The sequence below is a fragment of the Engraulis encrasicolus genome, chromosome 10, assembly GCF_034702125.1.
Source record: "Engraulis encrasicolus isolate BLACKSEA-1 chromosome 10, IST_EnEncr_1.0, whole genome shotgun sequence".
Lineage (NCBI taxonomy): Eukaryota > Metazoa > Chordata > Actinopteri > Clupeiformes > Engraulidae > Engraulis > Engraulis encrasicolus.
This window is the reverse complement of record NC_085866.1, coordinates 6,152,431-6,178,342: the sequence shown is the minus strand read 5'-3', so window position 1 is coordinate 6,178,342 and position 25,912 is coordinate 6,152,431. Positions and strand designations below refer to the sequence as shown.

The window sequence follows — 25,912 nt, the reverse complement described above, 5'->3', positions numbered from 1 at the left end:
AAATAAACATAAAAATAAAAATAATAATAATAATAATGATAAAAAAAAGAATGATATGTAACTTAAGCTAGGGGAAAGCATCTGAGAATAGCTTTGTCTTGTCAAGCAGGGCTGCTGACGGCTTTGTCTGCGTCAAAGTAACCTGAGGGCCCCTCCAGATACATGCAATGTAATGGGGACAGGGGCGCTGATAAAAATGTTGGGCCCCATGAAAGATTCAAATTTTGGGCCTCCAAAATGACAAATTATGTTATCAGCATCCTTCCAGGGCCCAGTCAGTGCTGTCTGGCCCTTAGAATCTGTAACACCTTTCCCCCCCTCGCGGCACCCATGTGTGACCCCCCCCCCCCCCCCCCCCCCCCCCCCCCCCCCCTGAAGGGCCCCTTTGGCCCCTCCATCGGCTTCCCACCTCATGAAAGGTGAATTGGTGAGGCATACATGCAATTTCGTTGTGTGCAGTGTACCCTTGTGTGCTGTCTGTCGAGTGATGTGTCACAATGACAGTGGGAGTTAGCGTTTCCCAATTGGGTTTTCACTTCACTTTTCACATTGGCTTCCCTATTATGCAAGTATCGCCAGTAGTGAAAGGTGTATTGTACCACTGTGTGAGTGAGGAGAGCTTTCACTTAGAGAAGGCCCTTACCCTCATTACATTACATTGCATTTGGCAGACGCTTTTACTCTCTCTGTTAACATGGAGTGAAGTGATCCCCCATTTGCCTCACAGCACTCAGTGTCAGAATCACGTGATAATGGGTAAAAAGGTTTGCAGTATTCAGCTGAGACCAGTGAAACATTTTTAGGTGTTTTGATCCCTGGATACAAGTGCACTACCCATAATGACTTTTGAGAGGAGAGATCTTTTCTGAAAAGCAAGAGGGTTTTTAAAACGTTTTTCTCTTCTTCACACAGGGGAGCTGTCTCTGGATGAGTTTGTGGACGGGGCCCGGCGGGACAAGTGGGTCATGAAAATGCTTCAAATGGACGTGAACCCCAAGGAGTGGTTTGCCGCTCGGAAGACTTCGGGTTCAGGCACCGAAGCCAGTGACGGCTAGCAAGGACCAAGGACCGCCGACATCTTTGGCCGGGCCCAGGACAAACGCATCTGAAAGGGCCCCTCCATGCAGCCCAATAGAGACAATGTAACGAGGACCAAATTCTGAGCCCCCTGCTCTCCCTGGGCCCGGGACAACTGTCCCCTTTGACACCCCCCCCTTGTCGACTCGGCACCCCTGGCCAAGACACTTTACAGCGGTGTTGGACCTGATCCTGGACCTCCATGGACATACCGTACCAGTGCCCTACTGCAGCAGTCTTGACCTGATGCAGACACGTGGAGCCAGACCCTGAGGACTACTCCTCCAATATACTGTAGGCACACTCCTTCCCGTTTGTAGGAAGCCCTCTGTGTACAGAAGGGCCTTGGGCCTAGTTCCACCATGATCTGCATCCAATATCACGGCCAATACAAAGTGGAGTTGGACTATCCCTATTATGGTTGCCAATCATCCCTTGAAATAAGGACTGTCCCGTATTTAGAAACCAAAGTACAGTTCCGTATTGAGCGGAAATGGGACGCAATTTGGTTAAAAAAGCAGGAAATTGCATCGAAGACATACAACATTTTCTGGGGGAGGACCCCCAGACACTCTGTGCGAATGAGGTGTCCCGTATATTTTTTCCGCAGGCAGTTGGCAACCCAAACTATCCCTCCATAATCCTTTCAGTTTGCAGAGAGCCTTGTCGTTATCTACTTTGCCCAATATGAAACCCAATGCCCTGGGAGTGAAGTCAGGGGATCTGCAGGGAAATCACACTGACTCACCGCCGTGACTCATAATAATCCCTCAAGTAATCCTCATGAACGCACACAGGGAGAGAGAAGATCTCTCCTGGATATGTCTAGCAATTTCTTCCGTGCTGTGTTTGTCATTAGAGCTTCTCTTGGTTGCATTTGTTTGGGGTTCTGTTTGTTTATTTTAAAAAGCATGCTCCTAGGCTACTGGTGAATGTCAACTCCAGTCTAAAGTTTCAGGTTTATACATCAATACTCTGCTTCAGCAAACAAAGCTGCCCATAGTGCAATTGCAAAAATTCAATATTATGTTGAATACATTTCAAAATAATATGACATGTGTGTATGTGTATGATAAGATTTATTTATGTTTGATTCATGTTTGAGGTGTATAAATAATAAAATAAAAAAAGAGAATCTTCCGAGTGACATTGTCATTTTACAATTTGCCAGCAGATGGCTCTAATGTCCAGACAAGGTACATCACTATCGGTATCTTCTTGTTCACACAGCCTGAAATTTCACATTGATGATAGTGTCTCTACACATATAAACCACGTTTGCATGTACAATCGTCAGACTTTCAAATCCACATTCAAATTGTCAACAGCAATCACCAAGTATTTCCCCTCAATGATTAATTATGGCCAGCCCTGCCGACGTACTCCACTTCGATAGGTGGCAGCAGAGTTGTCCCTGACGCACAGTGGACACAAGGAAGGAAATAATAACAAATACACATTTTCCAGCGTCTATGATTTCAGGTGGACTGTACATTTTGCGTGCTGGATTCAATCTTTGCCGAAGTTCCAGTAAAGTCTCATGGTACTGCACTAAGGTATGAGTTGTTTCTCGTCGCCTGCACGTGCACAACTTTGCATTTATGCAACGTTTCGTTCCTGCCCACAGTATGGAAGTGTGATGATAAACTGGCTGAGCAGGTGGATCGGATCGGTCAGAGTTCAAAGAAAGAAAGAAAGAAAAGTGTCTACTGTTGTGGAATGGCAACATTGTATCTGATACGTTCATGCTCTGTCCGGGCCACAAAGTTACAAAACATGCACCGATAAGCATTGCATACGTCAGAGACAATGATGTTTTTGTTTACACTTACATTTTACAGCGAAATCTGTCTTGAATCTGTCTGAATATTTTGTCTTTTAGAGTCACCGATGTGTTGTGTCTGATACTGTGCATGAAATGGCGGAATCAGAGCAACAGCAACCTGTGCCCAGCGAAGATAGAACTGCATCAGGTGTAAGTATGACTGGGTTGGGTGGGAGTGACAGAGATTGACCTAGGGCCTACTAAAACGCTGGTTCAGGATAAGTTAAGGTTAAGTTAAGAGGTAAATATTGTAATACACGAGCTTTCCTAAAGAAAAGTAGGACTCTAGACTCTTCTATTAGACGATTTACATCTTAACTTAACTTTAACTTGTCCTTAACCAGCTTTGTACGTAGTATAGGCCCCTAGTAAGATTGTTATTGTTGTAGCCTGGCTGGCTGGCTGGTTTCTCCATCTAGATGTCTGACTGCAGTCAGTGCACTCTGCTGGCAAGCAACCAGCTGCTGCTGTGATTGGCCTTTCACCTTTCAGTCTGAAAGAGCTCAGCAGTCTATATGGGTCAAGCAATATGGTCTATTGTTTAATCAGGAAGTTACAACCCCCTTAATAAAAAACGAAAAGGTCGAGTAAACTGGTCCACTTTGGAAAGACTAGGCCAGGGATGACTGGAGCACTCAGATACTTTTTTAGTATCTTTTTAGACGTTTCGATGCTGTGTGAGTCTTCTTCAGAGTCAAAAAGAAGCTTCAGTCATCCCTGGCCTAGTCTTTCCGAAGTGGACCAGTTTACTCTTACATTGTATACTGTCCTGGACTAGACGCACCAAGAAGGTTAGAACACAAGTTTTACGAGAAAAAATGAAAAGGGTTGAGAGAGTATCATACTTAATTACCGTAATCAGAATAGCTCTAGAGTACTTTTATTAATCCCAAAGGAGATGAAGGTGTCTGTCATCTTACATAAATACAACACAAAAATGCACAATTCTACACATTATTCACGGTGGAAATGAAAACAAAGACAAAGAAGATTTAATCAAAAGTATTAGCTCTTTTCTGATTATATTTATTACCTCCTCAGTCTTACTTTATTAAGTAGAAATAGACACATGCAAAGTATCATTGTTACTTACAGATTAAGAACATGAAGTAATACCTCACGATGGTAGTTGTTCTATGTTGCACTGAGTTGACGTTGACTTTGTATGTTTTCACCCCTATATGCCATTGTGATTATTTTGGTCAGCCCTGTGCAGGAGAATGGAAACTGCAGCACCTGAAGGGAGACCTCTTCTCCTGCCACCCGGAGGAGTCTCTTGCCCACTGCATCAGCGAGGACTGCCGCATGGGAGCGGGCATCGCCGTCCTCTTCAAGAAGAAGTTTGGGGGCGTAGAGGACCTGAAGGCTCAGAGTGAGTGACCTCTGTTCTGTCAACATCCGTTGATGCACTGAATGGGCCTATTAGTAGTCTGTTACATAGTAGTCTGGATCTTCATCAGGCATGAATTGTGCATCGTCATCAGAGTCATGAGACATGCCTGATAAAGATCCAGGGTGATCGAAACGTTGGTTTCGCAAATAATACAGTTTATTTTTTGGAGCTTGTTGGCAGTGTGCAGACTTGCCTCTTTCAACTGTGACACTTTTGTCTGGTACCTGCAAAAAGTGTTTTTGGATTTGCGTTCCCTACCCCAAATTACTTGTCATTTTAGTAGGGCTGTAACGATACACTCAACTCAAGATTCAGTTCGTTTCATGGTCGTTGACCTACGGTTCGATACAAAGCACAATTTTTTTAATGTATTATTTTTATTTTTATCTTCACAAAAAACTATAATGATTTATAGGTAGAGCAGGTTGCAAGTTGCTACTGAGTATTAATAACAGTTTAATAATAATAATAATAATGAGGAGGATTTGAATCTTGAAAGCACAATTACATCATATCATATGATTGTTTTCTGCACTGAAGGGTAACAGAACTTTGAAAAGGTGTATCACGATACTGCCTTCTTATATCACGATACAGTATCGTGACTCTGTGTATCACGATTTCTCGGTTCGATACAATATCGTTACAGCCCTACATTTTAGCCACCCACCAGTCCCTGACTGACCAGCACCCCACCCTTTTAGTTTTAACTGTGTAAGTGCAGAAAGGGCAGAATATGTTTCGGGGGGAGGCAGGGTGAGCTGTGGCGTAGCACGCTAAGCCCCCCACATCTGAGCTTGCATGCCCATGGTGACACAGGTTTGAGTCTTATCAGATTCTACCCAGTCTCTCTCTCCCTCTGATTTCCTGTCTCCATCTTCAACTGTCCCATCTAAATAAAGGCTCAAATGCCCAAAAACAAATGGAAACAAAAAATCTTTCTCTGATCTCCATTCACCCATACAGAGAAGCTGACAGGAGAGTGTGCAGTGCTGAAGAGGTCTCAGCGATATGTCTACTACCTGGTAAACCAGTTGGCTTCATATTTGGGTTACTTTGGATTTTTTTTAATATGAATTTGAGTTCATATTTGGGTTACTTATGAGCAAGTGTTTTCACAAAGAAATTTTAAAATAAAAACATTACAACTGGTCAAACTGATTTTCGACATGCATGAATTCAGTTTGAAGTTCTGTGCTGCTTAGTTTTTAATGTATTCCTTGATTGTGTGGTTTTAATTTCAGATTACAAAGAAGAAGTACTGCCATAAGCCCACCTATGACAGCCTGAGGAAGAGTCTGGTGGCCATGAAAGCCCACTGTCTGCAGAATGGAGTTGCCAAAATATCCATGCCAAGGTATTTCCATTACATTACATCGTACTTAACTGACACTTTTTATCCAAACCCACTTACAGTTATTTAGGTACAGGGTATTGGTTACAGTCTCTGTAGCAGTATGTGTTGTGTGGTGTGTTTGAAATTAGATTTAGATTAGATCTTGGCATCATATTATCCTAGTTATTTATTAATTACCTGCTGGATTACTATCTAATAACTTTAATCAGAGTATAGGCCTGTCTGACCGCAATGTGAAAGAGTGCTGCGCAATGCAATGCAATGTTTTAAAAGAAATTGCGGTTTGCATTAAGGAGATTTCTTGGAGGGAAAAGAGCAAGGTGACTGTTTTTCAGAGGTGTGGTGCAAATTCATGGTCCAAGTACAACACTAGCACATTATATTACATAACTGTTACACCATTTACTCCATTGTAACTAATGAGGTAGATAGACTGCGTTGTTGCTGAAAAACATAAAAACCTAATTATAACCCACCACAAACTTCATCCAACCTACACATAGTCAGCTGATAGTAAAACGAGTGCACCGGTCTGGTTACTAAGTGTTGGAAGGAAACTGTGTTTCTTTTTTAAGACTTGCACTTCTACTTCTACTTCTACTAACCCTGTTACATAGATTTTTGACAAAGTACACTTAACACTTATTTCCCCGTCTAATCCCTGCAGAATTGTCTGTCCAGAATCCATTATTGATAACTTCCATTACTCCTGAGAGATGTAAATGATCATTTCTTCTTTCCACATCTAATCCCTGTAGAATTGGCTGTGGTCTAGACCGCCTGGTGTGGGAGAAGGTGGAGGTGATGCTGGAGGACGTCTTCCATGACACAGACATCGGCATCACTGTCTATACACTCTGAGGGTAATGTCGTATCTATCACAGGGGTGGGGAACCTATGTCTCGAAGGCCGGAGGGCTGTTGTAAAGGTGGCTGCCTTCAATATTGGCACAAAATGCAGGGGGACATCCTGATTTGTGTTCATAGTACAGCCCTTGGGGGACTTTTGTGGCCCTTGGAGGAATTTGAAGTGGCCCCATGAAGGTAAAAAAGGTTCCCCACACCTAATATACCAGAGCGATCTTAGCTGTTCGAGAAGCTCCCATGATTTGGGCTTAATTGGGTACTGGAGCACTTCTAGCTGGGATGAAGATAACTACCTCAGAAGAACATGTGTTGACTTTTGATCTCCTAGCTGCATATTGCACTATTGCAACCCTGTAAAATGAGGGACTTCACACTTCAAACTGTATCCCTGTTTTGATACAGTTGTGACCAAAATTATCAAAACCAATTCAAAGTTAATATTTTGTACTTTTTTGTTTTATTCTGGGGACTGATATGATTTGGTAGCTGGAGTAGGCCTACAAGGGATAAATACTGATGATGTAAACTTGTCATTTGCGTGTTTTCAAACGCTCATAATTTCTATGCGTGTGTGTGGCTGTAGATGGTAGATGTTTAGGAAGAAGCTAAAAGAAGTTATTGTGGGGCAAAAGCATTGTGTATTTTTCTACATTAAAACTGTCAACCTTGACTTCTGTGCTAGTGTTTGCACTGAACAGACTGTGAATTCTACTGACCTGAGAGTTTGACAAAAGGTTGTGTATTCAGGGGCTCACACTTCAATGTTACAAAACATAATTAAAGCATTCTGTGATGGTAAAAAAAGAAGCTCGCTTCAACACTTAAATTAAACTTTATGTACATAAAGCAGATATATAAAGACACTTTCTTCTTTATTCAAATCACATCTTTTTTTCTTTAGAAAATACTTTCATACCTTTTAAAAACTTTAGTCAGACATTAAAAAAATTACCCCTTGCTCTACAACCAGAAGTCTGATGATTTTACTATCCAATAGAGGCAAGGGAGCTATGGCAGCAATATACTGTATTGCTGTTTTCACTGCATGTGTTGTCAGTTCCAGAATCCAGTGTAAAGTCTAATTCTAATGTACAACTTCTGTTTACCACTTGCATGATCCATGATGGGTTGGAGGGTTGGTAGGAAACAGACATCTGGAAAGAAACTCTCTGGGGAAACTTCAGGTAACAGACAAGTGCGGAAACGGTAATGAAGCCTGTGACACAAAAAAAGGTAAATTAGGCCAAACGCATGGATGTAAACACAATTATTTGATATTGATGACACTAATCACAAAGAAATGAGACACATTTCAAGGTGAGCTTCATTATTATTCATTTTCTGAGCAAGGTTTTTGAAAACTTTATAATGAAAAAGTTACAAGCAAACTACTGATGAATCCAACAGTCTTAATGAAGTGTAGCATCAGCTTTGACACTCCGTAGCTCATTAAAACAAAGTAGCTAGCTCTCGTCATCATCTCATTTGGCACTGGAAAGACACAGGCTTTCACCAGTGCACAGCCTATGCCAGGGGTGGGGAACCTATTGCTCGAGGGCCCTTGAGGCCCAATTTATCCGGCCCCCAATATGATTTTGAAGTTATGCAGTTTCTCATGAAATATGACACGTTTTGTAAAGAAATCTTACAAATGATATTTGCAATACAATTAAGTTATACTTTCAGGGGACCAAGTGAAGTGAGGGTGGGGTCTGTTGTAAAACTGGCCACTTTCAATATAGGCCTGAAGTGCAGGGGGAAATCCTGGTTTGTGTTCATAGTACAGCCCTTGGAGAAAATGTATAACATTTGAAGTGGCCCCTCGAATTAAAAAGGTTCCCCACCCCTGGCCTATGCAGATCCTGAGGTGACTCCCCAGCATCCTTACCAGGAGGAGCGGCAGCAGCAGCAGTCTAGCGCAAGATGTCGGTCAGTTTCTCTGAGTAGTACTCATAGTTCTCCTGACAGTCCTCCCAGGGCACAAACGGCATCTCCTCGTTCTCCACAAACGTGTCCCAGGTGTAGATGAAGTCGTTGGGCTTCATCATGCGCAGCTTGCAGCCCGCGGCCTCCAGCCCCTTCAGGCCCTGATGGATGTCCGGCTCCTCCCACAGGAATATCCGGGAAAAGTAGATGATGAGTCGCAGCTTCTTGCGGGCGCGCAGGACCTCGGCGATCTTGGCGGCGCAGGCCACGCAGGGGCTGGAGGAGGTGTACCAGGTGACCACGTAGGTGAGGGAGCTGTCGTACTGGGGCAGCACCTCCCTGAAGAAGGCCTCCTCGGCGTGTCCGCCCACCGCGTGGTCGTCCTCCAGGTAGCCGCGCTTGCTCTCGATGGAGTCCGTCTTGCCCTGCACGTCCACCAGGTAGCACAGGAAGGTCTTGTTGCGGCCCGAGGAGTACTCCACGTTCCGGAACTGGAACTTGAAGTAGCAGGGGTTCATGCGCTCTCTGGAGACAGAGAGAGGAAGAGAAATGAGAGAGGAAGAGAAGAGATTTGGTCTGGATATTTCAATCGCTCAAATTACTGCGAAACACAACAAGATGCTGTGATGAAACCAAGCCAACTGAGGATATACTATAAATACAGTCTCAACTAAGAGAGACGTATTGGGTCATTTCACGTGAAATTAGACACTTTGGGACCCGACCGACCCGGATTTCAATCATACTTGGTGTGCCTTTTCAGTAGCAAGGTAGCACCCCAGAACTGCATTGGTTTGAATCTGACACTAATATTAAGGGAGAAACAGACTAGGAAAGGTTCACATGTGAGGGTAGGACACTATACATTCAGCCTTGAATATATCAGTCAGTGTTAGTCACAAAAAGATGCCTGTGGTGTTGTTTGAAAGCTCTTTTCTGGCTCTACATATTACACAGTCACCTTGGAATACAACTACTCTCAGAATATGAATTATGATAAATTGAAAAATTAAAAATTGAATATCTAAAAAACTTATATTTTAAAATGGCCAGTTCCTTGTCCAAACGTAGCCGGCAATGTCATGAGCAGCACCTAAAATGCTGGTGTTCGGTTTGTTATTCATTTCAGAGAGAAGTTGACTCACAAATATGGCATCATACAGACCACTTACTAATATGGTAATACCATAGTAGCATCACATGACAAAACAAAAACAAAACAAAAATGGTCAGTGTCCATGGTCCCAGGTTTCAGAAACTAAGGCAGATGTCCATTTATACACACCAAATGATGATATGTGAATGTTTGAACATTCCTTCTCTGTGTACCTGTGCCATCTTCCCTTTACCGTACTTTAAAGAGATAATCAATGGCTACACTCTCATTTTGTACTCTACCAGTGCATTTGAAGCAGCAGCTGTGTCTTTTTGTAGATAATGTATAAGTACGTCCCGTTGCAGTTACAGGTTCCACTACCAGAAGCACATCCTGATGATCCATGACAAGTCTATCTGGTCTGAAGGGAAAAGTGAAGGATGGAGATGGCCCATGACAGGATGCAGGAAGTTCAGTTTCACCTCTCCAGTGCTCGGCATACATTCCTCAGCACATGCTAGCCACCAGTTGCCATCATATACAGCTACAATATACCCTTTGATGCTTGAAAATGTAACACATTCCTTTACTGAGCTCACTCTTTCAACTCTGCCTTCTCTGAATGCTGAAAATGGCCTAACTTCCACTGTGTCCATTGACAATGGGCAGAAGCTGTGTAGTTTTTGAGTACCTAGAATAGTTCTTGCAGATTCAAACCTTTTCAACAGGTTCTCAGCTTCATGATGGTACATCTCTGTTGTGGCAAACTGGCAATGGATGTTCTTGACATTATCCTTGACAAATTCAAACAGTTGGTATGGCGTTACAATTTAATTGTCAATAGGACGTTGCAGACTTGCTCGTGCAGCAAGCCCATTTAACTGTCCCTCCAACGCCATCACATGGACCTTTGCCATGTGATGTGGCAAAAAAGTGCCACTCTGCAGGTATGTGAAAATCTGCCTCGTGGTGGCAACAAATTTGTTGTTTTTTTTAAGGTTCTTATATTGTGCAGCACAGCCATCAGAAAAAATATAGGATCTTCTTTGGACGTTCTGTCATTGATGAAGTGTCACTGAGGAACTGAATTAGGAGCTTCTGAAACAGATGTACAGCAATTGTATCATGAATGTTGCAGTCTGAAATAACAACAAAATAGATTTTTTTCCCAGTTTCAACTGATCTTGGTAGTAGCATACAAATGGATGGATTGTGGCCTGCACTGGTTGTTCCAGTGAAATGATTGAATAGCATCTTGAATTACCAAAACTATAGTTTTTAAAAAAACGTTCCTGGTTCAAGGGAGTCAGTCAAGGATAATGTCAAGAACATCCATTGCCAGTTTGCCACAACAGAGATGTACCATCATGAAGCTGAGAACCTGTTGAAAAGGTTTGAATCTGCAAGAACTATTCCAGGTACTCAAAAACTACACAGCTTCTGCCCATTGTCAATGGACACAGTGGAAGTTAGGCCATTTTCAGCATTCAGAGAAGGCAGAGTTGAAAGAGTGAGCTCAGTAAAGGAATGCGTTACATTTTCAAGCATCAAAGGGTACTGTATGTTGTAGCTGTATATGATGGCAACTGGTGGCTAGCATGTGCTGAGGAATGTATGCCGAGCACTGGAGAGGTGAAACTGAACTTCCTGCATCCTCATGGGCCATCTCCATCCTTCACTTTTCCCTTCAGACCAGATAGACTTGTCATGGATCATCAGGATGTGCTTCTGGTAGTGGAACCTGTAACTGCAACGGGACGTACTTACACATTATCTAACAAAAGACACAGCTGTTGCTTCAAATGCACTGGTAGAGTACAAAATGAGAGTGTAGCCATTGATTATCTCTTTAAAGTACGGTAAAGGGAAGATGGCACAGGTACACAGAGAAGGAATGTTCAAACATTCACATATCATCATTTGGTGTGTATAAATGGACATCTGCCTTAGTTTCTGAAACCTGGGACCATGGACACTGACCATTTTTGTTTTGTTTTTGTTTTGTCATGTGATGCTACTATGGTATTACCATATTATTAGTAAGTGGTCTGTATGATGCCATATTTGTGAGTCAACTTCTCTCTGAAATGAATAACAAACCGAACACCAGCATTTTAGGTGCTGCTCATGACATTGCCGGCTACGTTTGGACAAGGAACTGGCCATTTTAAAATATAAGCTTTTTAGATATTCAATTTTTAATTTTTAATTTTATCATAATTCATATTCTGAGAGTAGTTGTATTCCAAGGTGATTGTGTAATATGTAGAGCCAGAAAAGAGCTTTCAAACAACACCACAGGCATCTTTTTGTGACTAACACTGACTGATATATTCAAGGCTGAATGTATAGTGTCCTACACTCACATGTGAACCTTTCCTAGTCTGTTTCTCCCTTAATATTAGTGTCAGATTCAAACCAATGCAGTTCTGGGGTGCTACCTTGCTACTGAAAAGGCACACCAAGTATGATCGAAATCCGGGTCGGTCGGGTCCCAAAGTGTCTGATTTCACGTGAAATGACCCTATTACCTTTGGGATTAATAAAAGTTACTCTACTCTCAGGGCCACCACTAGACATAAGCAGAGTATGCAGAGTTGCCTAAAAAACATTATGAAAAAATATTAAATTAGGACATTACAAAACATATATATATATTAGTTAGTAAATAATTATTATTTAATTTTGAGGGGGGCTCCTCACCAGTTATGCTTAGGGCCTCCAAAAGCTTAGCAGCGGAACCTGCTTACTCTTGACTGGCATTTCTTGGCAGTCTGAGAGATTAAGTGGTGCCAGACCACAGCCTGAGGAACAGCTATGAATACGACCCATCATCATAGCCATGGCTTTACTTTGGCATGATGTATTGCACTTACACTATTTTCAAGTACTTCAGGTGTTGTTAAAGCAATTAAGTAAGAAGGGATCCCACTAAAATGCGTTGGCGACAAAAATAAAAATCTAGGACAAAGATGCGGGCCAGACTCAATAGTCCCAGAGATTCTGCAAACATTCAATTAATACTCAAATGCAGATTTCACACTCATATATGACTCCTATAAAACTCAAATGAGCACATATTCTGTTGTAAAGGACTGGGAGATGTTACACAAGCCTTGACCCTCTTGTATTCTTGTGACATACCAAATTTGATGTTCAGGTCATGTTACTATACCACTAATGGTGTATGTGGGCCAACTGTAAGACACATTTCAAATGATCTCACGGGCCAAATAAAATGACCCTGCAGCCCAGATTTGGCCCCCTGGCCTGAGTTTGACATCCCTGGGTTAAATAATTCAACTCTCAAACCCAAAATCAACTCAGATATGCCTAGATCCTATTACAGCCACTTTTGTAAAACCAGGTTCAGTTAACCTTGTGGTAGAGGTAAATCATCTAATAGAAGAGCCTGGAGTCCTCATTTTCTTAACTAAACGATGCCCCCAGGTATATCTATTATCTGTTTTTATCACCTCTTGTTGGTTAATTAAGGTTGTTTTCACACCTGGTCCCTTTCAGCCATTTAAGTGAACTCAGACCTGTGACTCAGCATTTTCTTTGCATATGTGAGCGCTCCAAAGTGTTTCCAGACCCCTCGGAAGTGAACCGTACAGAGAAGTTTCACTTGTGATGAGGTGTAATAACTCGAGGAGAGTTCTAGGACTGGGTACGATCAAGAGGACTGACCTCTTGAAGTCTAACGGGACCAGAAAGACCAGCCAGTTCTTTTAGTAATACACTCACAATACACCGAGTCCTTTTGCTGCTGTCGGTTCACTTTTTGGTTAACTTAAAGATGACTGAGTTTGGTTCATTTAAAGGGTATTAGGTGTGAAAATAGCCTAAGCTTGGGTTATCACTTAACCATGTTCTTAGTATATCCCCATGGTGCACGATGACAAATAGAAATTCACCCCCCTGATATAATAATTGTGTCAGTGACAAAATGACATACTGTATGTGGTGCATTTTGACCTATGCCAGAGACTCACCCTATGATGATCTCACATGGTTCATTACATGACACCCTGTGATGATCTCAAATGGTTCATTTCACACCAGAGACTCACCCTATGATGATCTCAATTGGGGGCAGCTCAATGGGCATCATTATATGCTATTTTGAATTTCCAGAAATGGACCCTTTAAGCTGCAAAACTTACTGTACTTTGCTCATACTGGTAAATAGTAGTTAATTATTTAATAAATATTTATGAAAAGATCAAATCTGGCAGTAGACCGCACAGTTTCAATGAGCACCATAGTTGCAATACCTACTTTGGCCACCATCCTACAAAGTGCACCTTTAAGTCCAGCGCTCTAAACCATTGAGCCCTGTCTGCATCACCCTGATACAGTAATTGTGCCTGTTACGAAATGACATACTGTATGTGGTTCATTTATATATGCCAGACTCACCCAATGATGATCTCAAATGGTGGAATAGCTGTTGAATTACTTTTCAATTAAACAAAACCACACATAGCTAGTGTGCCAGTGACAAAATGGCATAGGTGGTTCAGAGACTCACCCAAGAATGATCTCAAATAGTTCATTATATGACACTCACCCTATGATGATCTCAAATGGTTCATTATATGACACTCACCCTATGACGATCTCAAATGGTTCATTTCATACCAGAGACTCACCCTATTATGACCTCGAATGGTGGCAGTTCAATGGGCATCATCTCCTCTCCATCCGTCTCCATGGCCTCTGCCCCTTCCTTCTTCTCCCCATTCTCCGCCGGCTTCTCCTCCTGTGGTGTCTTTGGCTTCTCCTGTGGTGTCTTTGATTTCTCCTGTGGTGTCTTTGGTTTCTCTGGCTGCTTCACTGCTGCTTTCTTGGTTTTATCGTCCTTCTTCTCCTTGTCTGCTGCTGCTGCTTCTTTTTCTTTCCCCTTGTCCGGTTTGGTTTCCACTTTCTTCTTCGTAGTCAGTTTGCTGACACCCTTCTTATCTGCCATGGCTATAGGCTACTCCAACTCCAACAGACCAAACGAGGCGCTCAGGACGTGGCTGACTGAATGTCTCCTGCGTCAGAAAAGTGAAGTGAGCGATCTGTGTGTGTGTGCGTATGCCGACGTCAAACACGCTCAAGTGCTTGAGTTAAGTGTTCATGAGTTAGTTATCATGGGTGGGTGATTACGACACGTATTAAGCAGTAATGAAGTGAGTGACGCAGAGCGAGTGAGTTGTACTTACCTGAGAGAAACGGCACGAGAGGTTTGGGGAAGAGCAGGAGTGGAGAGTAGGACTCTGACCCTATTCTATCAGATGAGCAGGGGAATCCACAAGCAGCTGTCCTCTCCTGTTCCCCAAGCTATAAAAAGGCCCAAGGATAATGCTGTGCGAGTCAATAGAGGGGGGAAGGTGCGGTGGGCACACGCCACACGCCTGTCCTGTGGGTCATTATGCAGACTCCTCTGTCAGCGGTGATGCCGTCACGAGATAAAAAGAGAAGGCCTTACTGGACTGCTTATGTCTAAACGCATCGTTCCTTCACAACAGTTTGTTTGTTTATTTCGTCTTGTTATTCCCACCAGTTTCTCTCAGGCGAGCGTTTGTTTAGCTGTTGGGCACTCAATACAACTGGCCAACACTATACTATAGCACCCAGTGGCAGATATGTCCTACTGCCTTTGTTGATCTGTGCCTGTGTTTCAGGTTGTCAACGCACCAACAACAGGCAGTTTATTAATAACCCCGGGGCTCTGGGCTCTGGCGAGAGAGGCATGGCAGAGTGGGTCAGGCTCTTTTGAAAATTGTTAATAGCTCAGTCAGATTAACAAGCGGCCCGCTGCCCACTGCAGTGCCACACCAAGGGCACGTAAAGGTCATTGGGCCTCCCTCAGCCCCTCGACAGAAGAGCAAGAGGGCAGACAAGGAGTGCGTTGCAATATGCGACCTTGCCTCCTCCACTTGCCTCCTCCACTTGCTTCTCTCCTCGTACCAGGAAGTAATATGTCATCATGACATCACTGACAACAGCATTATATTTCAATATCTTGCAAAAGCTCAATTGTAGAGTCTTTTTCTCATTTGCAATTGGGATGGTGAATGAAAAACAGTCCCTCAAAAGTTGTTGTGGCTAGGCTGACAGCTGGGAAACTTTATCGTTTTCTCCACGGAGGAGGGGCCAGGAGGCGGGACGAGGAGACAAGCGCAAGTGGAGGAGGCAAGGTCGCATATTGCAACGCACTCAAGGCGGTCGATCAGTTGCTGCCTCTTGCTGCCCGTCGCCTCACAGGGGCTAAAGCAGGGGTGGGGAACCTTTTCTCAACTAACGCTCCCTTGACCTCATCATAAGCCTGCAAACTCCCCCACCTTATTAAAAAACAAAATGGACTAATGCCCCCCCAATGGCAACTAAGCACCACCCCCTCTGAGTTGTATCCTTCTCAACACCTCCCCCCTGGGGGGCTGTAGAGCCTCCCTTGAGAAATACTATGCTAAATGAAAGGTTGAGAAAAAATAACATCGTCATGCTTGACCTTCCAGTGACTCCACACTATACTCTAGGACCCTTCTCTGACATCAAGGCCTTGGGAAGCCACAACTCCACTCAGGAAACATAATAATAGAACTTAGAATGTACAAATCTTGTTCAAAGAGAAGGTATTTGTTTTAGGGGAAGTGAATGACGGGTCAGTTTTGAGAGAGTATATTTATTAATACAGCTTCTAGTTTATTCCAGGGTATGCTTGAGCGTGTCGAGTCTGGAACAGGGCAGGAAGATCACGACAGTGGCATCTTTGTTATTTGTCCCAGTATGTGGCCTCCTCTAGAACAGGACTGCCTCCCTCTGATGGTGAGCTTTAGGAACTGTCCTTGTGGCCAGGGCCGGATCAAGATGGCCCGGGGCCCCCAAGGCTACAGATTGCTGTGGTCCCCCAAATTTCATGGCGAAAATACATATTGTCATAATTACAAGATATGAATTAAGGATAACATCTCTGTATATATTACCAAGTATTACCAAGATTTAAAACTATACTCGACATTATTGACTCATTTTTCCAGTACTGCATCTTGTCACAATTTTTGACTTTTGGCCAATCGGGGGGCCCCTGCCAGGTTGGGGCCCCTAGGATACAGCCATATCTAGCCTGTGCGTTAATTCGGCACTGCTCATGGCTAAAGCAGGACACACGCAACCAGAGCCATTAGCCCAGCAGCTTGGCACAGCAGGGGGCTTGTTTGTTTATGACAACGGGTGTTATATGGCAGAGCAAGTGATGATATACAGATGGACTGATTTGCTGTTATAACATGGTGATGATGCCTCGTGGTCTAATAAAGTGGTCATATTTAAAATGTCTCTTTTATCATTAAATTAAAGGAAGTAAGGTTGTGAGGGCGGGCAAAATCGATGAAATCTACTATAATGAACATCTTAACATGATAGCAGGGCCGAGCAGTACAAAAGGATAAGGCACTGAATACACATTTTAACACCAGGTGGCACATCCATTCCTAGAGACTGAAAATTGGTAGCAACTTAATTCTTTGTGAAATGTATGTCCTCAGTTATGCGTCAGTATTTTTCTTCTTTCTTTGGCCGGAGATTCCCAGCTCATTCTGCTTCTCTGTGTTATGGTTTGCCATTTCCCATAATCCTATTAGCTTTCTGCTTTGGTTTTCAGTGATGTAACAGCCAACCAAGATTTGTGTTGAGGGAACATTGTTCAGTGCTGAAGTATTGTCTATACTAGAGATGTATGAAGTAGAAGTAGAAGTAACAGTTGCAGGTGTAATTACAACACTCGTAGTATGTAAGGATGCACCGATACCACTTTTTTTGAAAACCGATACAAGTACGAGTACATTAATGTGTGTACTTGCCAATACAGAGTACCGATACCGATACCTTTTACCACCAAAATACAATGAAAAAATAAATGCATGGCCTCGTTTTTTTCCACCTTTGATATTTGTATAGGGAGGGAAAGAAATCTCATCGCCCCCTGCTGGCAACGTTCCAACCCCCTGCAACAAATGAATGTTTTTTTTCTTTGAAAAATTACATCTCGGCCCTGACGACGAAGTAGAAGTAGTGGCAGTCATATTATGGGCATGTTGGCCCGTTTTATCGAACCAGGTGGTAAAATGTTCGGTTTTTCACTGATCTGAGCTGATTTTAATATTCTTTAAAAAGCTAATACAGAACTACACTGACTGGCATGTGTGGCTTGTTTACTCCATGTCATTAGCATAGCCAAATTAGCATAGCCAAACATGAGCCAGAGAGGTGGTTACTCGTCACCACAGAAGCCATCATATCTACTAGAGAATTTAAAACCATACCAAAATGATCGTGTGTATATATGTGTAATAAGAAGACAATGTGGAACTCATAGGATTACAAGAATGTGAAGATATGCGAAGAACTTGCGTTCGTTCGCGTTCATTTGTTTCTCTGTGTTGTCAACGAGGCGCGAAGCACAGCATGCTGGGAGCTGTAGTCCGTTTCCGACCAGATTGGCACAATTTCTATTTTTCTTAAAAGGGCAAAAAATGACTTGAGATTTTCACAGGTAGTAGTTCATGCTATTGTGTACGCTGAAAAATGTGTCTGGTGTTATAGTTCCAAGGCATATCTTTGTGGGATTTTTTTAAAAACTTGTCTATGGGAGTTTCAATAGGATCACCCTGGTGTTTGGAACGTAACCGCTAGGATCGCTGTTTTCCACTTTCCCTCCCAATTGTCCATTTCCATGTAGATTTAAATGTCAGTAAATGTATGAGGTGGCACTTTTTTCCATGCTGCTTTCAAGTCCACAGAACATGACAAGATTTTGCATTGTTTTGTATAATAGCAGTATTGTTCCTGGTATCGTCAAGTGCTTGACGAGTACTAGTACGAGTATCATGAGCAGTATCGGGTGCCGATACCGATACCAGTATCGGTATCGGTGCATCCCTAGTAGTATGACATGACAAGGTTGCAACCATGTAATATCATTCTACTAGTGTTGTAATTACATCTGTAACAATACTTCTACTTTATACATCTCTGGTATAGACAAGTATCTTTTTAGTTTTGTTAGTAGTGGGACAAATGTTGGTTTTCATTTCCCCCATATTAAAGGGGAATAGAGATGAATCCTTTCTACCCACTGTGTGCCTCTTCTTCCTTCTTCTTCCTCTCAGAGTCCCAGCCTTCCCTGGCCGCTCATCCATTTCAGTTAGGGGAGAAAACAGCCCATCTGAGCACACAACAGCCACACTGGTAATTGGCCCTGAAATGAATTACTTGGCAGAGAAGAAGGGCAATGGAAACTAAGGTGCTCTTTCTCTCTCCCTCCCACACGGCCACCGACACAACAGGAAAAGTGCTTGCGCCTGCACTATTGCCTGGATCTGCATTTTTTACCGGTTTGTTGTGTTGGTTTGTTACAGAGTGCTCAGCTATTGGGTGCCAAGTGTCACAGTGCTCATTTCGGGACTGGAACAGTTTGTGCATGGAACATCACAAAATGCATTTGGCCACTCACAGAGTTCATTTTGTACACAGAATGCCTTTCATATATCACAAAATGAATATTCAGTCACAGAATAACTAAACCACAAAGTGCATTTTGTAATTCATGAAATGCATTTTCTAACTGGAGTTCATTTCATATATAAGCTGGACTGATGCTCACCCCCACACTGGCCCCTCTCTCCGACCAGGGGGGTATAGTGAGAAGCTGGTTCAGTACTGGTAAACCAGGTTAATGTAACCTTGTGGTAGAGGTAGATCATCTAGAGCAGTGTTTCTCAACCTTTTTTTTAGGCGAGGCACCCTTCCAATTCATGAGAAATTTCAAGGCACCCCAAACCAACAAGCCGTAACATGGCATCGCATCCGATACCACACAAGCTTAAAAAGAAACACATTTGGGGACGTCACACGACCTACGTTCGAAGTTGCAGCTGACTGGGGCGACCTATATTTACTTTGGCAGATGAAAGATTCCACTGACTAGCATTAACTTATCAATTTAGACAAATATGTATTATATTGCATAATTTCTTTATCAGCCACATTTCCGCGGCGTTCCGCGATAGTGCGTTCCGCTTCACAATGTGTCCCTTGCTGCCCACTTGCCTGCCAATTCAATGTCCTCATCTGCATCTGCATCTGCTATTAATAGGCCTTACACAGCACTACAGTGGCCCCTGTGCAGCCCCACCCTGCCGGCCCGGCCCACTGAAAAGAAACCCTTTGTGTTGAGAGAGACAGGGCAGCCGACAGAGTGGGACAAAGGGATATGTTGCCCCGGGCCCAGGGAGAGAGGGGGCCCAGAATTGGGTCCTGATTACATTGTATGCATTGCGTGGGGGGTCTTTTCCTATGACTTTGTCCCGGGCGCGACCAATGCTGTCAGCAGGCCTGGGGTGGAGTCAGCTTCTTCATCCAATTCCTCTGCGCTCTGAAATGTAATCATTTCCAATTACCTGGCAGCACCATCAGCGCCTGCTGTGAGCAGAATGGCTGTGCACACACAAAAGCCCACAAACTGAAAATGTGCAAAAGGGTCCTTCACGCCTCCATGTCTGCAAAATGCCTCTGTTTCTTCATTCCAATTACTACAGGACATTATGTCTGAAGACACACACACACACACACACACTAATAGGCTGCTTCAAAGCTATTCTTCTAGTTTAGAGATAATTATCTTTCCGCCGTGCAAATGTACCTCTTCAATCATAATCTCTACAAATGGAGTCTGTGTGATATTTCTGACGGAATCTGTAGAGCAATGTGGTACTGACAGATTTTCCCAGTACACAGATGTAGCCTGTGTCTCACGGCGAGGAGGTGTAAACTTTAAATATAGACTGCATGATTTACATTATTAGCCTATTGCACATCCATGTCAGTGATTTAAATGCACATAAGCTAAATGTAGACATTGAGACATTACAGGACTATACAGTATGTTTCTAAAAAACATAATGCATGAAACTTCCTTGTAAAACACTGAATTTGAGCTGTTACATCTGACTATGCAAAACAATTGATGTTTCCTCTCTGCCCTGGGGGTTATACTAAGTAGCTGGTTCATTACATTACATTACTTAGCTGACGCTTTCATTTTATTCAAAGTATTCAGGGTATTTGTTACTGTCCCTGGAGCAATGTGGGGTTGGGTGCCTTGCTCAAGGGCACTTAAGCCATGGATGGAGATGTAGGAAGAGGTCAGGGGGGATTTGACCCGGCAAGCCCTAGAATGAAAGACCAACTCTCTAACCACTGGGCCACAGCTGCCCCAGTAGTAAACCAGGTTAAGTGAACTTCGAGGTAGATGGAAATAATCTAATAGAAGAGTCTGGAGTCCTCATTTTCTTAACTAAATGATGTGTCATGCCTGCAGGTACATCTATTTGCCGGTTTACAACTTCCTGTAGGTTGACTAAGCCTGGTTTATTATTTACCAGGTTCTTAGTATACCCAACTAATGTCTTCAGTGTGACATACAGTTTTGTGTAATAAGTAAGGAATAACGGCAGACGAGGTGTCCCGATATCAAGGGAAATAGTGGACGAGGCGGAATAATGGACACCTGCTCAGCCAATCAGAAGACGTTAGGTCTGCTCATCGGGTGATAATTTTGTATAAAGAAGTATGCCCTTTTCTAAATGTACTGTTCATTTCAATATTCATTTCAGTGTCACAATACTGAAGGTGAGAATGAAAGGAATAAAACTCTGCAGTCAACGATCAACTCTTAGTGTTTGTAAATAGTTCAGGAGTACAACAGTGGGTTCTAAACTACTTTAATTAGTTGCCATTGGTATACAGTAAGAGTGTTGTATATAAATGATTCGTTACTTCAAAGATACAGTACGTACATAACAGACAGATCATCTGATTATGTTTTTGGTCACACTTGCAGCTCTGCACTTGCAAATTGCATTTGGATTTGCACTTGACGTGAGCCATCAGGCCTATAAACTTTATCAATGTCAAAGTCTTGAAAGAGAATCATGCCAGGAGACGAAAGCTCCTGCAGAGTTCCTCTCTGGCCAATTCCATGGGGGTACATACTGTATACTAGAAGCTGGTGCAGGAATGAACCAGGTTAAGTTAAGAGGTAAATCATCTCATAGAAGAGTCTGGAGTCCTCATTTTCTTAAGACTTCAGGCTCTTCTATTAGATAATTAACTTAACTTGACTTAACTTAGTCTGGTTAACTCCTGAACCAGCTTCTTAGTATATAGGTAAGTATATAGCTTATGTCCAGAGCAACTTATAATTGGCCTTCAAATATATAAGCGTTTCCAGGTTCTTTGGTAGTTGCCGGCACCTCTCGGCCCCCGCCCCGGCGCTCTGCTTCCCGACGGTGCTGAATATCCTCTCCACAGCCGTGGTGGTGGCGGGCACGGTGAACACCTTCTTGGCCACCTGCGCCAGCAGAGGGAAGTCGATGGACTTGCGCCTCCAGTAGTGCAGCGGCTCCTCCTCCGTGGGGCCCTCGTGCAGGTAGGCGGCCAGCTCCTGCTCCAGGCTCTTGGCCTGCGTGGTGGGCCTCTGCTTGATGAAGGAGAACAGCTTGCTGCCGCGCTTGGACGGCGAGGGTTGAGCCGCCTGGGCCGCCTCGAGGGGGCTGGCCTCGGTGGGGCTGATGGCGGGCGACTGGGTGTGCTTGGCTATCTCCTCCAGGAGCACCTGCTTGTGCCAGTCGGTGTCGCTGCTCCACGTCAGCTTGAACTGCGGGTCGAGGGTCGTAGCCGTCACGTAGAGCGGGTCCTCCAGGATGCCGGCTAGCCTGCGATCGAGCGCCTGGGCCAGGCTGGCGACGATGGCGGTGCAGTGTCGCGTGTTAGTTGCGGTGGTCGTTTCCGACAGGTGCTTGCGCAGGCCCAGCACGCAGGGCAGAGCCAGGCTGATGGCCACGTGTTTGTCCACCACCAGCACCATGTCCGTGGCCTCCTCAAAGGGCTCCAGCACCTCCACCAGCTCCCGGAGGAGTGCCTTCTCCAGGCCGCTGAGGGCCAGGTCCTGCCTGTCCACGATGTCCTCCAGGAAGTCCAGAGACTCCAGCATGCGCCTCACGGCCTTCAGCTGGACGTTCCACAGCAGCCGGTCGCCGGCCTGGCTAGTGGTGGTGGTGGTGGTGTGGGAGGAGGCTTGTTGTGCGGAGGCTACTGGACTCATCCCTGGGCCGAACACCTGTCCGAGTTTCTCAGGAGCCACGGTGGCCGTGACGTAGTTGTAAAAGCACGCCGCCTTGGCCAGGACGATGGAGATCTGCGTTGAGGAGCGGAGACCTTCCCGCACGCACAGACCCAGCGAGCGGGCGAAACAGTCTATGCGGCAGCGGCCCAAGCACTGGCCCAGGGAGCTGTCCATGTTGTTATCCATGCCTACTACACCTGCCATGGCTGCGTCTTTGGCCTCACCACCCACACCCGTCTCTTCATCGCTGCTCTCCTCTTCCTCCTCCTCGTCCTCGTCCTCCTCTCCGTTGCAGTGCAGGCTGAATCCTGGCAGTCGTAACGGGGGTCTGGTGTCACAGGGCGACAGGTCGGCCACCACGCGGAACACCATCCCGGCGATGCCGTGGGCGTGGGAGATCTCCTCAAACTCCGAGAGCACGCGCTGGGGGATGTGGTGGCCCGTGAGGTGCACGCAGGCCAAGAGCGCCGTCTTCATCTGCCAGTCGGTGGTGATGAAGTGACAGGTGACGCCCAGGTAGCCGCTCGCTCCGGCCCCAGCCCCCGCTCTCCACAGGTCAAGGGTCACGCTGCAGGACTCTGCTCCAATCAGGGCCTGCTTGGTGGCCAGCTGGACCTGGGTGATAACAATAAATAAGAATTGCTTAGTTATAGTGACTTTCAAGTAACCCAAGGTCACTTTACAAAAGGAGATGGGGCTAGAGAATAGAGGGGAGAAGGGAGGAGGGTGTAGAAGTGGAGTTAGGGGGCAGAATGGTTAAGGACCATAGGCCTCAGTGAATAAATGTTATTTCAGGTGCTTTTTGAACGTAGCCAGTGTGGGGGCTTGGCGGATTTGGAGAGCTAGACTGAAAGATAGATGATTGTAATGTGTCATTGATAGTGCGTCTGATACAGTTACACAATCCCCTACCAGGACAAAAAGATAGGATGACAAAGGATAAGACAATACCCCCTCATATTTTTGGACAGAGTACCATGGTAAAGTGCAGTTATTCAGAGACCAAGTGCAATGGGTTATTTTAAGGTATAATTTTACAGGTGGGTCCTTATTTAACAGGGATGTAGTGGTGGGTATAAATGATCTACTACGGCAGTGGTCTCCAAATGGCGGCCCGCGGGCCAGATCCGGCCCGGGCATGGTGAACATTTGGCCCTCCATTAGGTTGGAACAAATGAAAACATACTGTCATGGGTGCCGCGAGGGGGGGGAAAGGTGGTACAGATTCTAAGGGCCCACTGACAGGGCCCCTGGAAGGATGCTAACAACATAATTTGTCATTTTGGGGGCTCAAAATTTGAATCTTTCATGGGGCCCACAATTTTTAGCGGCGCCCCTGCATACTGTACATGTGTGCCATCTGCGGCCATATAGTCAGACGATTCGTTTGGCCCTAAGCCTCATTTGCACTACATAATTTGGCCCTGGGGGAAAAATGTTTGTAGATCACTGTATGGCGGGTTGTATTTGTCTGGGATACCTGGTACGCGTATGCAGGCAGCAGCTGCTGCTGGATGTAGTGGCAGGGCTCGGGAGTGTAGCGCGGCTCCAGCAGCTTAAGGAGCTCGCGGAAGCCCTCGTTCTCCACGATCTGGACCGGCTGCAGGTCCCGCACGATCATCTTGGCTATGGCCTCCGATACCAGAGTCTGTCGCGGGTCGCCGCGGTCAAATTTCACCACCTGCGTGGTGCCGGGGTTTTGGAAGGAGGCTCTGGACCCGCCGCCACCGCTGGTGTTGGCGGAGAAGGTCTGCAGGGTTCCAGACGAGTAGGCTTCTCTTTTGACATCTTTCCGCCTCACAAACTCATCGTACATGGCCTGGTGTTTGCGCTGGGAAGTAGGGAGTTGGGAGAGCACAAAGAGAGTAGTAAGAGAAAATCACATAATGTTTAGCTATACAGATCCTGGCCCCATTAGTAGAATATCATGAAAAAGTTATTTATGAAAAAATAATTTCCATAATTCCATCAATAAACTTTCATGGATTGTAGATGCATTGCCCACATTTTGAACTTTTCCAATTCTTTCTTTTTTCTGAAGAAAATTGTGATTTTATTACAACATTCTAATAATGTGAATTCCTTAATTCATGTTTTTTTTTTGGCGCTGGAGGGCCAAATATGTAAAAATACACAAATGTATGATTGGACATTATTGATGGAATTATGGAAATATTTTTTTAATTGCCAGGATCTGTACTTGCACCAATGTGCAAAATTACAATGTATTTTATAGCCAAATAAAACACAATTTCCTGTTTCCCTAAGATATACAGCAGGCTACTATTTTTGCTTCTCAGACGGTGCACTTGTGCACTTAAGGCATTATGTTTCAGTGCGTAATCGCCATACGCACTGAAATAAGAACACTGAAGTGCGCAAGGGCACCATTGGAGATGCTACTAATAACAACTTAGTTAAACTTTGTTTTTTTTGTCATCAACTGGGATACTGGTTAATGATGACTAAATATCATCGGTTGTGTTTATATTAAAATCAGGGTGTAAGTCTGTGGGGATATGGAATGCCAAGTTTTGGCAACAAGGTGCTAAACATGCAGGCCTACAAGATGTGACGCTTCTGATTGTGGGTCCGTAGAACCCGTTACAATGTTGCATGTTAGACCATAACATCTGATTGGCTTTTAAAATTGCCCATCAGAAAAAGTGGAAATAATTACCATCATCTTACCTACCTTTAGGTGTGTAACGAAGTTGGATGTGACCGTGCGCTTTGCTTGAATCCTGGTACCACACGCCTTACAGTTGGATTCAATCTTCCCATTTTCTCCTTCAAATACAATATTGAAGTAGTCGAGGATGGACACTCTTGTATTAGACGCCATCTACAAATGTAAAGCAGTTTACTTGACGGTAAAACCAACTTCATAAGACTGTCGTTTGAGATAACTTCTTTAGACTGAAAACCCCTCGTGATATGGACAGCATCAATACGACATGCGATGGCTAGCATTCATGTAACAATAGGAAAATGACAACTGGTTTGTTGTCGGACCTTGGTGGTGCCTTAAAAATAATCCAACCCGGAAAAGGAAGATGCATCCCGTTGTTTGGATGAGAAGCCAATCAAGGAACAATGTAAACAGGTCTATTACAAACGAATAGTTTATCCGAAATGTCTGGTTCGCAGACGTTCATCCCCACCGATGGTACCCACGGCTCTTCCTTATTCCAGCTA

At 44.3% G+C, this 25,912-nt stretch overlaps 4 protein-coding genes across 4 annotated transcripts in view; 2 read left to right on the top strand and 2 right to left on the bottom strand.

The window, feature by feature from the left end:
- The window catches only part of guca1b (guanylate cyclase activator 1B), a 4,512-nt gene extending 3,457 nt beyond the window's left edge, over positions 1-1,055 (top strand). The window contains exon 4 of the mRNA XM_063207788.1: positions 913-1,055. Coding sequence (XP_063063858.1) covers positions 913-1,055 — 143 coding nt within the window. The remainder of the gene's footprint in view (positions 1-912) is intronic.
- Positions 1,056-2,486: 1,431 nt separating this feature from the next.
- On the top strand, positions 2,487-7,188 carry oard1 (O-acyl-ADP-ribose deacylase 1). The gene is made up of 6 exons (XM_063207941.1): positions 2,487-2,633; positions 2,960-3,052; positions 4,109-4,274; positions 5,262-5,320; positions 5,540-5,652; positions 6,411-7,188. The coding sequence occupies exons 1-6, from the start codon at positions 2,550-2,552 to the stop codon at positions 6,511-6,513; spliced, it is 618 nt and encodes a 205-aa protein (XP_063064011.1). The 5' UTR covers positions 2,487-2,549; the 3' UTR covers positions 6,514-7,188.
- Positions 7,189-7,584: 396 nt separating this feature from the next.
- Positions 7,585-15,168, bottom strand: apobec2b (apolipoprotein B mRNA editing enzyme, catalytic polypeptide-like 2b). The gene is made up of 4 exons (XM_063207940.1): positions 14,751-15,168; positions 14,196-14,579; positions 8,407-8,969; positions 7,585-7,734 (listed from the first exon to the last, which is right to left on the bottom strand). The coding sequence occupies exons 2-3, from the start codon at positions 14,510-14,512 to the stop codon at positions 8,432-8,434; spliced, it is 855 nt and encodes a 284-aa protein (XP_063064010.1). The 5' UTR covers positions 14,513-14,579; positions 14,751-15,168; the 3' UTR covers positions 7,585-7,734; positions 8,407-8,431.
- A 6,127-nt stretch (positions 15,169-21,295) lies between these two features.
- si:dkey-109j17.5 (zinc finger BED domain-containing protein 4) lies at positions 21,296-25,903 on the bottom strand. The gene is made up of 4 exons (XM_063209555.1): positions 25,730-25,903; positions 25,410-25,559; positions 24,195-24,545; positions 21,296-23,329 (listed from the first exon to the last, which is right to left on the bottom strand). The coding sequence occupies exons 2-4, from the start codon at positions 25,557-25,559 to the stop codon at positions 21,770-21,772; spliced, it is 2,061 nt and encodes a 686-aa protein (XP_063065625.1). The 5' UTR covers positions 25,730-25,903; the 3' UTR covers positions 21,296-21,769.
- Between the last annotated feature and the right edge of the window lie 9 nt (positions 25,904-25,912).

What these genes read in the sequence shown, in the direction of transcription:
- oard1 (XM_063207941.1), top strand. Translation starts at nt 2,550, where the DNA reads ATGATTTCAGGTGGACTGTACATTTTGCGTGCTGGATTCAATCTTTGC. An exon ending in AGAGGACCTGAAGGCTCAGA is followed by an intron (nt 4,275 to 5,261) that starts GTGAGTGACCTC and finishes TCACCCATACAG; the next exon opens with AGAAGCTGACAGGAGAGTGT. An exon ending in AGCGATATGTCTACTACCTG is followed by an intron (nt 5,321 to 5,539) that starts GTAAACCAGTTG and finishes TTTTAATTTCAG; the next exon opens with ATTACAAAGAAGAAGTACTG.
- apobec2b (XM_063207940.1), bottom strand. Translation starts at nt 14,512, where the DNA reads ATGGCAGATAAGAAGGGTGTCAGCAAACTGACTACGAAGAAGAAAGTG. An exon ending in CCATTCGAGGTCATAATAGG is followed by an intron (nt 8,970 to 14,195) that starts GTGAGTCTCTGG and finishes CTCTGTCTCCAG; the next exon opens with AGAGCGCATGAACCCCTGCT.
- si:dkey-109j17.5 (XM_063209555.1), bottom strand. Translation starts at nt 25,559, where the DNA reads ATGGCGTCTAATACAAGAGTGTCCATCCTCGACTACTTCAATATTGTA. An exon ending in ACTTCGTTACACACCTAAAG is followed by an intron (nt 24,546 to 25,409) that starts GTAGGTAAGATG and finishes CCTACTTCCCAG; the next exon opens with CGCAAACACCAGGCCATGTA. An exon ending in TGCCTGCATACGCGTACCAG is followed by an intron (nt 23,330 to 24,194) that starts GTATCCCAGACA and finishes GTTATCACCCAG; the next exon opens with GTCCAGCTGGCCACCAAGCA.